This window comes from Gymnodraco acuticeps, unplaced genomic scaffold (genome assembly GCF_902827175.1).
Source record: "Gymnodraco acuticeps unplaced genomic scaffold, fGymAcu1.1, whole genome shotgun sequence".
Classification (NCBI taxonomy): domain Eukaryota; kingdom Metazoa; phylum Chordata; class Actinopteri; order Perciformes; family Bathydraconidae; genus Gymnodraco; species Gymnodraco acuticeps.
The window spans coordinates 78,076-92,351 of NW_022990462.1; the positions used below are offsets into that span (position 1 = coordinate 78,076).

The 14,276-nt window shown below is 39.4% G+C and overlaps 3 protein-coding genes across 5 annotated transcripts; 2 read left to right on the forward strand and 1 right to left on the reverse strand.

Moving 5' to 3' along the window:
* Nucleotides 1–748: 748 nt before the first annotated feature.
* Nucleotides 749–6,767, forward strand: parla (presenilin associated, rhomboid-like a). The gene is made up of 10 exons (XM_034226153.1): nt 749–863; nt 1,572–1,755; nt 1,852–1,956; nt 3,653–3,776; nt 3,914–4,009; nt 4,166–4,315; nt 5,161–5,231; nt 5,322–5,423; nt 5,707–5,804; nt 5,915–6,767. Exons 1-10 carry the CDS (start codon nt 784–786, stop codon nt 6,057–6,059), a joined length of 1,155 nt encoding a protein of 384 aa, XP_034082044.1. The 5' UTR covers nt 749–783; the 3' UTR covers nt 6,060–6,767.
* A 325-nt stretch (nt 6,768–7,092) lies between these two features.
* extl2 (exostosin-like glycosyltransferase 2) lies at nt 7,093–10,344 on the reverse strand. 3 transcript variants are annotated; one of them, XR_004569994.1, is made up of 6 exons: nt 10,062–10,340; nt 8,822–9,270; nt 8,633–8,703; nt 8,372–8,487; nt 7,777–8,234; nt 7,093–7,592 (listed from the first exon to the last, which is right to left on the reverse strand). XR_004569994.1 is itself a non-coding variant. In XM_034226155.1 (6 exons), the coding sequence occupies exons 1-5, from the start codon at nt 10,154–10,156 to the stop codon at nt 7,835–7,837; spliced, it is 1,131 nt and encodes a 376-aa protein (XP_034082046.1). In that variant the 5' UTR covers nt 10,157–10,344; the 3' UTR covers nt 7,093–7,592; nt 7,786–7,834. The 3 variants fall into 3 exon arrangements, 2 of the variants coding, with proteins under 2 accessions (XP_034082046.1, XP_034082045.1); XM_034226155.1 differs by having other exon boundaries at nt 7,786–8,234; nt 10,062–10,344; XM_034226154.1 differs by having other exon boundaries at nt 7,093–8,234; nt 10,062–10,343.
* Nucleotides 10,219–14,275, forward strand: zgc:110366 (uncharacterized protein LOC550476 homolog). The gene is made up of 8 exons (XM_034226156.1): nt 10,219–10,503; nt 10,703–10,803; nt 11,272–11,520; nt 11,768–11,872; nt 11,968–12,059; nt 12,279–12,461; nt 12,549–12,608; nt 13,235–14,275. The coding sequence occupies exons 2-8, from the start codon at nt 10,728–10,730 to the stop codon at nt 13,328–13,330; spliced, it is 861 nt and encodes a 286-aa protein (XP_034082047.1). The 5' UTR covers nt 10,219–10,503; nt 10,703–10,727; the 3' UTR covers nt 13,331–14,275.
* The last annotated feature ends 1 nt before the right edge of the window (nt 14,276 follows it).

The following is a 14,276-nucleotide window of genomic DNA, read 5'->3' on the forward strand; positions in this document are numbered from 1 at the left end:
TATTATTTCAGATTCCACTTTTTTGGTCCAGTATACTTAACACTTCCTAGGAGTTTGACTGTTTGGTTTCCAGGAGCTCTGTCACATGTGAACGTCCTGCATTTAATAGCCCGCTTCAGTAAAAGTACAAAAGTATTGACATCAACTACTTGTTACGCGTAGTGGCCCATTTCAGAATCAAGAATTATGGATTAGGATTTTTAATGCAATAATGTTTTATCACAGCTGATAAAGGTGGAGTTAATTGGAATAACTTGTTATACTGCTGGATGTCATAACCTATAATAACATATAAATGTGTTTATTTATTAGTGGATTTTAGCTAATAATCAAAATCTATAAAGTAATTTCTAAATGCTGTGAAATAAATGTAGTGAAGTAAAAAGTACAAAGTAGCATCAAATAGAAATACTCAAGTAAATAACAAATATCTCAAAATTAGTACAATGGACTTCATTTAATTCCATTGATGCATACATAGCTGACATGTAGGGTATACAGTAGGCCTACTGTAGCTACAGTAGGCTACTACTCGCTTAGAGTTGAGAATATAATACTTACACAGCATTACAGTTCTGTTAAACAATTGGAGTAAATACAAGGAGATAACATTATATTGTTATTATATAAAACAACAGTTACTTTTTTCCAAACAATCCTAAAACGTATCTTATTACACCAAGAGCTATTTAGATGAACCCAGAAGTCTGAGCTTTTGGGCGAGTCCTTGAACGCAGCATTTATTCCAGTGGGACGGGCTTCCGGAAGAAGGTCATCACAAACATGGCGTGGAGAGGATGTGTATTAAAATGGTTAAAAACAGAGTTAATCAGATCCACCAACACGACTTTACGAAGCTCCAGGTGAGCAGTGCTATAACTCTACAGGCGCAGGGTTTGTAAAGAATAAAAATGGCGGGACCATTATGTGTGTTTGTGTCTCGAGCAGCAGATTACTTAACTGTCATTGTAAAGAGACCGAGGTGCAGAGAGCCGTGTGTTTCATTTGTTTACAGAGAAAGACAGACCGTCTGTGTCATTTGTTTCTGTCTGTCATATTCGGGGCTGATCAAGCAGCAAAATGCATACAACACTTTTTCTACTAACTTGTTGTTACCATTACAAATATAAAGCCTACTAAATAAAGATCTATGGTTTTGACCAATAGGCATAGTCCATGGTAAGTCAGGTAATTATGGCTATTTTCTAAGCCTGAGTGCTCAGTTATAATAGCTACAATTATAATTTTACAGGGCTATTGCTTTATTTAAATTATTAGAAGACAGAACATTTTGTCCAATTGACTAATATACTTTACCAATTGTTTTGCTAACCCTAACTTTTGTTCCTTACAAAAAGTCAAATATGCATTAATTACAGCTTCTCAGTCGCAGGGTTTGACTCTTTTTTTGTCTTATTGATTGTTAAGGAAATACATTTTAGTTTCATTTATTCATTTCAGGGCTGTCAAATAATGTCCCCTAACACAATAAGGGTTTTTTGTCTTTCAATGTATTTATTTAAGCTCTCTGTAAATACATTTTTAAAACTGTATCAACACTTTCTTTGCAGAGAGATCCCACACTACCAACAGAGGTACGGTTTCCGTCAGGAAGCCAAACGGCCGGATACAAAGAAAGGAAATGTTGTCCAAAAAACTAAAGTTTCTCCCTCGGAGGCTGGCACTCAATCTCTCCCACCTCCTCCCAAAGTCCCCCGGCCGTCACTCTTTAAACCGCTGATGTTCACAGTAGGGGTAGGTCTTCCAAATATACTAGAATTATAAAGGAACAGACAGTACTGGGGTTAGGGACGGTTTGGATGTGTTGGATGTTGTCTGACTCCGTGTCAGTTTACAGGCTGCTCATTTGGTGCCGCGGCTATCCTGCAATACGAGACCCTGAAGTCACGAGTCAGGACTGCACAAGATGAAGAAAAGTCCGAAAAATTCTCACAGGTGAGGTTTTAATGATGCACACTGCTGGTACAGTGGGGCAAAAAAGTATTTAGTCAGCCACCAATTGTGCAAGTTCTCCCACTTAAAAAGATGAGAGAGGCCTGTAATGTTCATCCTAGTAGTATACCTCAACTATGAGAGACAGAATGAGAAAAAAAAAATCCAGAAAATCACATTGTCTGATTTTTAAAGAATTTATTTGCAAATTATGGTGGAAAATAAGTATTTGGTCAAAAACAAAAGTTAATCTCAATACTTTGTTATATACCCTTTGTTGGCAATGACAGAGGTCACACGTTTTCTGTAAGTCTTCACAAGGTTTTCACACACTGTTGCTGGTATTTTGGCCCATTCCTCCATGCAGATCTCCTCTAGAGCAGTGATGTTTTGGGGCTGTCGCTGGGCAACACAGACTTTCAACTCCCTCCAAAGATTTTCTATGGGGTTGAGATCTGGACACTGGCTAGGCCACTCCAGGACCTTGAAATGCTTCTTACGAAGCCACTCCTTCGTTGCCCGGGCAGTGTGTTTGGGATCATTGTCATGCTGAAAGACCCAGCCACGTTTCATCTTCAATGCCCTTGTTGATGGAAGGAGGTTGTCACTCAAAATCTCATGATACATGGCCCCATTCATTCTTTCCTTTACACGGATCAGTCGTCCTGGTCCCTTTGCAGAAAAACAGCCCCAAAGCATGATGTTTCCACCCCCATGTTTCACAGTAGGTATGGTGTTCTTTGGATGCAACTCAGCATTCTTTCTCCTCCAAACACGTCTAGTTGAGTTTTTACCAAAAATTCTATTTTGGTTTCATCTGACCATATGACATTCTCCCAATCCTCTTCTGGATCATCTAAATGCTCTCTAGCAAACTTCAGACGGGCCTGGACATGTACTGGCTTAAGCAGGGGGCACGTCTGGCATTGCAGGATTTAAGTCCCTGGCGGCGTAGTGTGTTACTGATGGTAGCCTTTGTTACTTTGGTCCCAGCTCTCTGCAGGTCATTGACTAGGTCCCCCCGTGTGGTTCTGGGATTTTTGCACACCGTTCTTGTGATCATTTTGACCCCACGGGGTGAGATCTTGCGTGGAGCCCCAGATTGAGGGAGATTATCAGTGTCTTCCATTTTCTAATAATTGCTCCCACAGTTGATTTCTTCACACCAAGCTGCTTACCTATTGCAGATTCAGTCTTCCCAGCCTGGTGCAGGTCTACAATTTTGTTTCTGGTGTCCTTTGACAGCTCTTTGGTCTTGGCCATAGTGGAGTTTGGAGTGTGACTGTTTGAGGTTGTGGACAGATGTCTTTTATACTGATAACGAGTTCAAACGGGTGCCATTAATACAGTTAACGAGTGGAGGACAGAGGAGGCTCTTAAAGAAGAAGTTACAGGTCTGTGAGAGCCAGAAATCTTGTTTGTTTGTAGGTGACCAAATACTTATTTTACCGAGGAATTTACCAATTAATTCATTAAAAATCCTACAATGTGATTTCCTGGATTCTTTCCCCCCATTCTGTCTCTCATAGTTGAAGTGTACCTAGGATGAAAATTACAGGCCTCTCATCTTTTTAAGTGGGAGAACTTGCACAATTGGTGGCTGACTAAATACTTTTTTGCCCCACTGTATGTATATTATTTCCTAATAGGCTGCTCACAGCGACTGAGTTAACCTTTCTTATCTCATGGGGGGTCTCAGGATATGACGTACTGGCATGACTGGTGGAACAAGCTGTCAGGCTTCCAGCGGCAGCTCATCCTCCTCGTGTCCACGGTGGATGACTTCTGGAGCAGTCTCTCAGAGGGACAGAAGACTGTAACAGGTGACTCATGTTGCAGAGACAGATTCATTTAGACCCTGGGTTTATTCCGATGAAATGGCTAGCATCACCATCTTTACATGTGTTTCATAATCTTATATTTTAATAGTCAGGATCTTTCCTTATTTATTTTTTTCTAGGCATCATTGCACTGAATGCTGTAGTCCTGTGTTGCTGGCGGATCCCTGTGATGCAAAGAAGTATGGTTAAGTACTTCACGTCCACTCCAGCCGCCAGTGAGTATGCATGTTATACCCGTACTGGTAAAATGTAGAATTGACTTGCGATATGACAGTAAAGGCAATGCTTTTCTTGCATGTGGAAGATGTGCAGCTTTATTCGCTGGCCATGACTAGGTTCTCTGTTTTTGTCTATTTTCTTTTTCCCACCAGAAACACGGTGCCTGCCTATGGTCCTGTCCACCTTCAGCCACTACTCCATTTTCCATATGGCGGCCAACATGTATGTCCTGTGGACATTCTCATCAGAAATCGTCTCCATCTTAGGAAGGGAGCAGTTTCTTGCATTCTATTTATCGGCTGGTGAGTCAAATAAAGACATTGAATCCATCAAACCCAAATCCATTTTCATCCCTAGCCTAATCTAGTTAGGTTCACTTTCAATGTTTTAGGGCAGTGCAAGTCCTATATAACATCATTTTTAATACATTAAATTAAAAGAACACCATACTGTATCAGGGTGTCCGAGGGGTCTTAAAAAGTATTACAAGTTGATCAATTTAGTGAAAATTAAGGCTATTAAAAAGTATTAAACGGCATCTTCCAAGGTATTACATGTTGTAGCTTGTTTTCAATAAGTATATAAATTGTCCAAAGAGGTTGTATTCTACAGTCTGCCTGAATGTAATCATTGCGTAGGTGTGTAGTGTGATTCTGTGTAGTTTATTTATGGCATCCCGTTGGATTTGACGTCATCTGAACAGGACATCGCACGCTCACTGTTTGATAGCGCGCGAAGGTCCGTTTACGCCGGTTGTTAAACAACATCGTTATGGGGAAATGCAAGTTTGCGTCCAAATGGTTGGAAGATAAGGAGGAAGGACAATCAATACTGTATATAGTAAATGTGAGGTAAAGTGTGTCGCCAATGTAACCGGTTCAAACTCAAAGTGGCGATGAGGTCTTAAAATGTATGGAAAGGGTCTTTAAAAAGGTCTTAAAAGGTATTACATTTGACTTCAGGATTCCTGCATATACCCTGTGTATAGATATCACATTTACTTTTTAGCTGAATTACTAAATATTATTAGATTTGTGTATTGGAACCAGTTGGTAAACGGTCAGTTCGACAAAAAAAAAAAAGGGAAATTAAAGTTTTAATGTTTTTTGGGGAAAAGTGACATCTCAAGTTGAATGTGTATTTTCAGGTGTGATTTCCAATATGGTCAGCTACACATGTAAAACTGCAACTAGAAGTCTGCATCCATCATTAGGAGCGGTAAGATATCTGTTAAAATCATCATACACCTCAACAAAAAAAGATGAACAATAAGCCTTATCTTTTTTCTGTATTTTCTTGTCTCCATAGTCAGGTGCTGTGATGGCAGTACTGGCTGCAGTCTGCGCGAATGTGCCAGAGGCCAAACTAGGAATAATCCTCCTCCCCATGTTGACTTTCACTGCAGGAAACGTAAGTGAAACATGTTCATATGCACTGCATCGTCTTTTATGTAGATACACACCTCTAAAGCTTAATCTGAATAAAAAATAGTTTGGTAATTCATGCATTTAATAGTGAGTTTGTCTTTCTGCTGTAGGAAAGAGATGTTAATCTGTGCATGACACAACAAAAACAGACAAAGTGCAGTGTGTGTGAGTTATCATGTCTGAATGCATGGTTTACAGACAGTTGTCGTTGAGTTTAGTCAGTCCCAGTGTGTTATTTTGGGTTCCTGTCATTGGTCTGCCTTTAGGCTCTGAAAGCGCTGATCGCCATGGATACAGCAGGGCTCGTCCTGGGATGGCGGATGTTTGACCACGCAGCTCACCTTGGTGGAGCCCTCTTTGGAGTGTGAGTGGAAACAGATTGAAAACTCCATAGATTATGTATAAATAATGTTTGGTAGTATCCTGTCCTGCAGTGAGTACATTTGAACTGTACCCCTATATCTTCTCCTGCAGATGGTATGTGGCATACGGTCACAAACTGATCTGGAGGAAGCGAGAGCCTCTGGTGAAGCTGTGGCATGAAGCACGTTCTCCAGGTGCCGGTGGATCCAGGTCAGGAGGAGGGCCTGGGGTCAGTGGTGGACCTGGACCAAAATGAGACTCTGCAAGACCTGTTCCTTTTTTTTTTAAACTGGAGTCCACAGTTACCCAAGGATATGCAAAGACACTTTTATCAACAAGAGAGTCGGATGTTATTGTGTGTTATTTACACATAGATTGTATTCAAGGTTAGTAATGAGCATAAGGTTATTTAATGCAGTGTTTCTCAAACTTTTTCATACCAAGGACCACTTAACCAATAAAAAAACACTCGCGGACCACCTAACTCCACAAATATCCAAAAACACATCGTTTTTTTTTAGAGATCGCCTGAAAATGGTACAAACAAGTGGCCACATGTGTGATGAAGGTGTTTATCTGGGCTATATCATGCAATCGAAAGTGAAACTTAAGCTCGCTCCATTGCGGAGATATTCCCACGAGAGTGCGAAAAACTTTAATTAATTAATTAATTTAAAATGTGAAATTGTACCAATATACTCACGGACCACTAGGGGGCGCTCACGGACCACCAGTGGTCCGCGGACCACACTTTAAGAAGCACTGATTTAATGGTATTCAGAGATCGGGAATGTGAACAGGTGACACTCCAGATGTTTACTGTGTGGACTGATAACATCTGTTGCCTTGGAGCTACAAATGGAAAATATCATCCCTCTACCTCTTAATCTTCAGCCTTCAAGTCAGTTTTTTTTTTTACTGTCCCTATTATTGAAAGCAATTGTATAAAACTGGACAGAAACTGTGTGCGTGCGATAGTGAATAAATCAATTGCTGAAATTATTTTAATATATGTAGAGTCCTGTGGGCTGGCCTTATGTCGCTATTAAAACAGGATGACAATCAAAGTTGATAATGCATTTTATTTATTTTTTAATAAGAGAAGATTAGTCTGCATTGATATAATTCCTGACAAGGGAACTATTTCTACACTTTGGTGAAAAAGCCGTGAAGTAGCGATTTATGTTTATTTCAGAAATGAGATGCTACTGTTCAGCCCGTTTCCAGAAAAGCTCTTCTCCTAAGAACTACTTAGTATCTCCTATTAACTTATTCATCTACAACTTCTGTTTAGAGAAAAACAATTGGATTTATTTAACAGAGTCACATGATATGTGCACACATTGCTTTTTCAAAATTCATTGTCAATGCATGCATAGTACTGTACATAAAGATTAAGTTAGGATGTACGAAATACCTGCAGTTATTCTAGTTCATTCACAAATTCACACTATGGCTGGGTCTATTTTTGCCAGGAAATTACAAAATAACGACATCTTCTTTAAATGGGAAGGGTGTGTACATACATAAATGCAGTAAAACCAAAACATTTGAACTAGACGTCCTCAGAGCTGTAAATCATGGTTACAAACAAGGCAATTTGTCTGCAGATGTAAGACTGACACCTGCTGGCTGTAAAATAACTGCACTACAATCCACTGAGAGAGGTGTTCATACTGAAGGAAAGGCAGCTTTGGTAACAGCATACAGATTACCTTATCACATAAGGACGTTTCATCAGACTGGGCCATGAGTAGAACATTCAGATTGCCCGAAATCCATGATTGTCCTGCAGGTGCAAGGGAGAGACTACCGGTAATTAGAAATGCAAACAAGCCCAAATATTCTCATGAGGACCATTTTTTGCTGTATTTCACCCTCTTCTGAATCATGCATTCAAATCAAAAGATTTTGTCTCTTAAACTTAAATTAGAGTTTTCTAGATGTGCAGGGATCATAAGAGTCAAACTTACGACTATTACTTGAGTTGATCTTCTTTCAATCCAAAACAACCAGCAGTGACGCGGCTCCTCAACCTCTACTCTTGTGATTGGCATAGCTGGGAAATCCAAACTGGGAGACCATCAGGTTGGAGAAGCAGAGGGGCATGAAGCCATAGATCTGCGTCAGCCTGTTGAGACAGAAGGATCTCTGCAGAAGGTGTTCGGGGCGATGCCACATGCCCTGGTACCCGCTGCGGGCGTCCTTTTCCAGGTTCCGTAGGTCCACAGGTTTGACAAAGACCCCAGAGGGTTTGTTAACGCTGCCTGTGGAGTGTTTCCTCAAATACAGCGCTACAGCAAAGTTCATGGCGATGTCGTCACAGTTCTGTGTTTCATCTACCAGCGCATGCACTGCTGGAGGCTGGTCCTGGAAGAGCTGCAGGTAGCGACGGTGGAAGAAGGCAGCACCAACTAAAACCATGGAGTATCTGCAGTGAGGGGATCAAGATAACCATATTAAAAAAGCGCCTTCCACATCATAGTAAGATTAACCAAACCAGCAGCTAATATTATGCATTTTGGGAAGCTTGAAAAACTATGATAAGTAGGAAAAAGCACAACTTACTTGTCACCTCCACCTGTTTCTGGGTCCTGCAGTTCAAAGCTGCCGTAGCTGTACACTCCTCCTGGTGTGGAGACATGTTTCCGTGGGACAAACCCAACAATCTGGTCTGGAAATTGCTGCAGATTAGAACCAAAGACAAAACCGTTAATGCTGTACCTGCTAATGCCACAACCATTGTGTAAGATGCAGTACCAGATAATGCCGATGCATTTTAATGTACATAATCAATTATCAAATTAACCCAAATGTAGAGTGTATTACCTTCCAGACAGAGAAAGCGAAACTGATGTCAGGAACGCTGACCAGGGTGTCGTCATCCAGCATCAGAACAGCTAGGGATAAGAGAAAAAACTAAACAAACAACTCTGACATTTTTTTTTAAAAAGGCACAGAATTATAGTACAACTACCACTTAACATAAACAATATGCAAGCTGGAAAATATACTCACCATCAGTTTCAATCTCAGGGAATGGTTGTAGTCTATTGCGCATTTGATTGATGGTCTGCTCCTTGAAGAGCACAGGGACCGGATGGGGCCCCAAAGAGTTCCATAGCTTTAGGGGTGTCTGCTCCCCAATGTTGTTCCAGACTATAATAATCTTCTGAAGATGAGGCACTGCCTGGTAATGGTTGAGGAGTTTGAGCAAAATGTCTGTGCGGTTGTAAGTTTGGATGATGATGGTGAACCTCTGCTCGTCCTCTGTGCTGTCGCCATGGCGGCCCTGTGCAGGATCCTCCTTTTGTGATGTTGCTCTGCGTAGCACTCCCAGGAAGCCAACGCCTCTTTGGTCCTCCGCAGGTGGCAGCAGAGCGGTCAGGGAGGCACCAACCAGGAGAACCAGCAGGATGGGACAAACCAAGTAGGCTCGACGTAGCCCCATGCAGCATCTGAGGACCCTGCATCAGAAAGGAAGGGCATCCCATTACAGTTATATCCAGGTTTGGTTCACACTGAGACTTCACACTATAGATACTATCGGGCATTCATTTGTATACATGTATCACAATAAAAGGCAACAACAGAGAAAAGCAATGCCACATTTTGCATGCTCTATTACAAATATAAATATTACAAGTCTCAAATATTAACACAACATTGAAAAAGGCTGGTCTCTGAATAAATACATAAACCGTTCAATCTAATAAGTAGACAGATATTGTAAGTTTCTACTAAATGATACTAAAAATGCTGCTTCTGTTTAGGATGTCCAAGAACATTAGCATTTCAAATAGACTATGAGTAACACACGAGACAGGGATGCTTGTATTTATCTCTAATGCAACTGCAACTTATTTTTGTGGAATCACTTTTTCACTGGGTTTATCAAATGGACTTCATGAGGCGTTCAGAAAACACTGGAACGTTCAGAAGTAACTAAATGTCCATAGCTTGGTAAACATTGTCGTCAGTAAAGTGAAAACGGTAGTTTTCTTTTCTTTTAGTGAGTCCAAGAATAGTTTGTCAAGAGTGCTCAAGAACCGCTGCACATAGGGAATTTGTTCTGTTAGCAAGATTGAAATTATTGTTTACCAAACAATGTCTTGTATGATGAAACCAGTTTCATGTTTCACATACAGTATGCCAGTATTATTTCTGTGAGTTTAGTTTCCCGTACTACCACATGGAAGAGCTATTAAATGGCATCATAGATAGTAATATCACATGTATTCCCATAACTCAAACTCACCTCATTTTGTTGGCAAAACCCAGAGCGTTCGCTTTACATGGTCGCCATGTTGACTGACTCTGACCAAAGAGCCTGAAAGAAGAGAGCTGTGTCATTAGCGCTACGGAGCCTGTGTGGGGTATCACAGCTCAGGAAATGAACCGCTGTATTGTTAGAAAACCTGAACAATCGCCAATTTACTGAGCCCTTTAATTCAGTCTTTTTGTGTACACTCCATACGTTAATGACATGTACATGAGTTTTCATTCACGTGGGCATATTTAGTATTTATTTTTAACTGACGCCATCTTTGTTCTGCTAAATCAAGGCATTACCCATAGGCGTGAATGTAATGTGATTGGATTTCCCGTTGGAGGAACATCTCCCCAGCTACAGAGATAGATACTATCGCCATTGGTTTGAAATGTGTACTCTGATTTGGAAAGAACCGAAAACACTTTAGGTAAAACTTCACAAAACCAGAAACTTGCAAATTCCTACAGCTTCCGACAAAGACTGTTTTAAATACATGATAATAAGGCTTAGTCTCGTATGTGTTACGTTGATGGAACGTTTGTAACGGGTTGGTTGTAATGGATAGTATTACATAGGCTACAGATTTTACTAGGTGAGCAAAGAATAACACTTCTTCTGTTATTCAGGTTGCTCAACACTGCACAGAGGAACATGACTCTTGCAGCACACCTGAGGTTTCCTAAAGTCCCACTTTCCAACGGTCTGCAGATTCCAATACTTGGACTGGGTAAGTTGGACTTTAGTTAATAACTGACCTGTCACATATACTCTAATGCAAATACAAAACACTACAATACATGCTTTTATACTTTATACCTTTTTGCTTTATTCACTATTATTATTATTATTATTAGTTTCAATATGCCATTCTGGGAACAAACTAATGTTAAAAAATGACAACCATTCCAACACACAGAGCAACTTTTGTCTTTATATGCTAGAAACAATACAAATTCTTTCTTTATTTATTTTCTAAACAAATACATATTTAGTATACCTGCAATTACAATATTCTGAATAAAGAGTTATTGTTCATATAGTGCTTTGTCAATACTGTTTCTGGTTATACTCAGCCCTCCCAGCAAAGACAACAATTAAATGTTTTAAAATCTATTCAAAACATTCAATTGAACTGAGCTGACATTTTTTTGGGTATAGCTGCCTATATTTGGTATTTTTTCTCTGTTTTCACCAGGCACATCACATGATGGCGGTTTCTCTCATGATGCCATTGTGTATGCACTCACTGAGTGTGGCGTGCGCCATATTGACACAGCAAAACGCTACGGCTGCGAGGAGAAACTGGGTAAGGCTATCATAGAAAGTGGAATACCACGAAGTGATCTGTGGGTCACCAATAAACTGTGGCCAGGGGACTACGGATACAAAGCTGCAAAGAAGGCCTGCCTTGACTCCTGCTCACAGATGCGGTTGCATTATTTCGGTATGTTTGTGATTGATTAAGAGATTTTAATCAGAAAATAAAGTTTTCTATGTTATCATTGCAATACCACCCATTTTCTTTTATTAACCTGTTATGGGAGATGTACTTTTTCAAAGAATAATTGTTATTCGAGAGCCAAGAATTCAATAATTGTGAATTCTTTGCTCCATATTTTCATGGCATTTTTCATTCAACAACGTATGCAATCTGTTTTCTCTCTTCTCTAATTACCTTCCCCCTTTTTCAGATCTGTACCTGATGCACTGGCCAGAGTCATTGCAGTCATGTAATTGCTCAAATAGGGAGATGAGAGCTGAGACTTGGAGAGCTCTGGAGGAACTTTATAAAGAAGGTACAGAGCATGGAAGATCATGTCTGAAAAAGTATATGTAATGAGTGACTTCAGCAAGCAGGATTGTTATGAAGTATCCCTGTGTGTCACTATAGGGGTTTGCCGTGCTATTGGAGTGAGCAACTTTCAAGTCCACCACCTGGAAGAATTAAAGGAAGACTGTAGTGTTGTGCCACATGTTAACCAGGTAGGTTTTTTTCTCCTGAAAAACCTAAATAAGATTACGGAAAAAAGCCCATGGAGGCCTTCAGCTCAGGGGAGATCATTCCTCTTTCCCACATCAATAACTTTCAAATATTCATGTACAAGACGGTTTTAAATACATGTGTTTACCAACAGCGAAAGTGATGTAGTTTCAAATGTAAACTTGCTTATGATTCATCCTTAAAATGGTATGACCCAACAGGTGGAGTATCATCCTTTCCAGCAGTCCAATCAGCTGATGGGTTACTGTCGTCGGGAGGGAATTGTGTTTGAAGGCTACTCTCCTTTGGCTAAGGGACAAGTCCTCAGAAACCCAACTGTTCTCCAGATAGCAGAAAAATATGGACACACCCCCGCTCAGATCTGCATCTGCTGGAGTATTCAGGTTGTCATGATGTTTAGATATCGCCTGCCAGGAGTTAAACTGGCCTAACACCTATGTCTCTAATTGTTTTATCTCCTTCATCTTTAGAATGGAGTTGTTACAATACCCAAATCCACCAAAAAGAAGAGAATTCGAGAAAACTGTCAAGTGAGTTGACAATGCTTTACAGAATCGTTTGCTTTATAGTAGAACTTAAGATAATAAAGAAAACGTAAGAATTTAAGAAAGGTTAAGGACGATTAATTATATTTTTGATGGACCAATCAAGCAGCCACAAACACATTAAGAAAATTGCAAAAGTTTAACACAAAAAATAAAGAAAAAAGTATGTGTTAGTAGTATTGTACTTTGTGCTGCTTCTTTACAAAATATCCTCTGATGTCCTGAGATAACTAAAAATATGCATCTTAAAAACTGCCATAACATGATATATTAACAAACATTTAAATCTACTATTCAACTTCAGGCCTGAGCATAACTATCAAATATGTATTGTTTCAGAATTGTACCCACTCCATGATTTTCTCTTGGAAAATGACATGACATTAGAGAACATTAGTTAGAGATGGTACTGCCCCACTGCCTGCTCTCCTGAGCAGCAGATGATCCTAATAAATGTCAATAGGTTGATAAAACTATTATCGTGAAATGTACTGACAGTTACCGATTGTAGGTCTCTCTCAGGAGAGCAGGCAGTGGGGCAGTCCCAACTCTTAACTAATGTTCACTAATTCCTGTTACCTCTTTCTCTTCCTCTCCTCGCTCACACTCAGGTGTTCGGGTTCCAGCTGGAGGAGTCAGACATGGCTGCTTTGGGAAGCCTGCATGATGGAAGACATGTGACGTGGGATTCTACACACGTAGAGTAACAAATGTTAGAACATTTAAAAAGAAAAGTGAGTTTGTATTTTTTGCTGAAAGAAGGGAGTTCTTCTCCTGTGGCATACTAGCTTTGTAATTGTAACATATTGAATGGGATATGTGTACAATTAACTAATATCTCTGGGATAACGCCAATATGTTATCCCAGAGATATTAGTTAATTGTACACTGAAGCTTTGTACATTCCGTGTCATTTGCATATTTTACCATTTCTTAAAATGGCAAACTCTTCGACTTTTACTTCATATTTTTATTGTATTTTCTCTTATCTATATGTATTCCTTGTGTCCATTTTAAGTATTTTTTTCTGCTGTTCTATTTAGATTTCTTGATATTTGCAATCCTTGCTTTTTTTTTTATTTGACTGTTTTGCACCCATTCACCTAAGCAAATGTCTTGTATTTAAACAACTTAAAAAAAACGAATTGACAATATAGATTGAGTCCAAAAAAAATCAAGAGTATAAAAATAGTCCTTACTTTTCTAGACTTTCAGTAATTTTTCAGACCATACTCAACTAATGGCTATCCGTTTGTAAACAAACAAACACAAATGTCAACATGATTGTAACATTCTGTTTATGCTTTTATGTTGTAAAAGATAGGAACTATTTGAAGACTGTAGTTTATGCAGTAAAAATCAAATAACACCAAACCCAGTGTAAATGAACAGCGTTTTTATTTAAGCTGCAAAACTAAAACAGTTATTCTGTTGTTTATTTTGTAGGAAAAAAAAGAATTCTTAGAAAAAAGAATAGGGGCAAAAGTCAAGATTCTATTATTTTGCAATACTCTTATATTTTTTCCATATTCATCCAGACATAGAAATTACAAAATAAAACCCAATTGTTCATACTTTTCCATCAGTTTCATACTGCATAGAAACTGACAGCTGGAGTTGCTCTTTGTTAAAAATAAAAACAATGACAAAAAC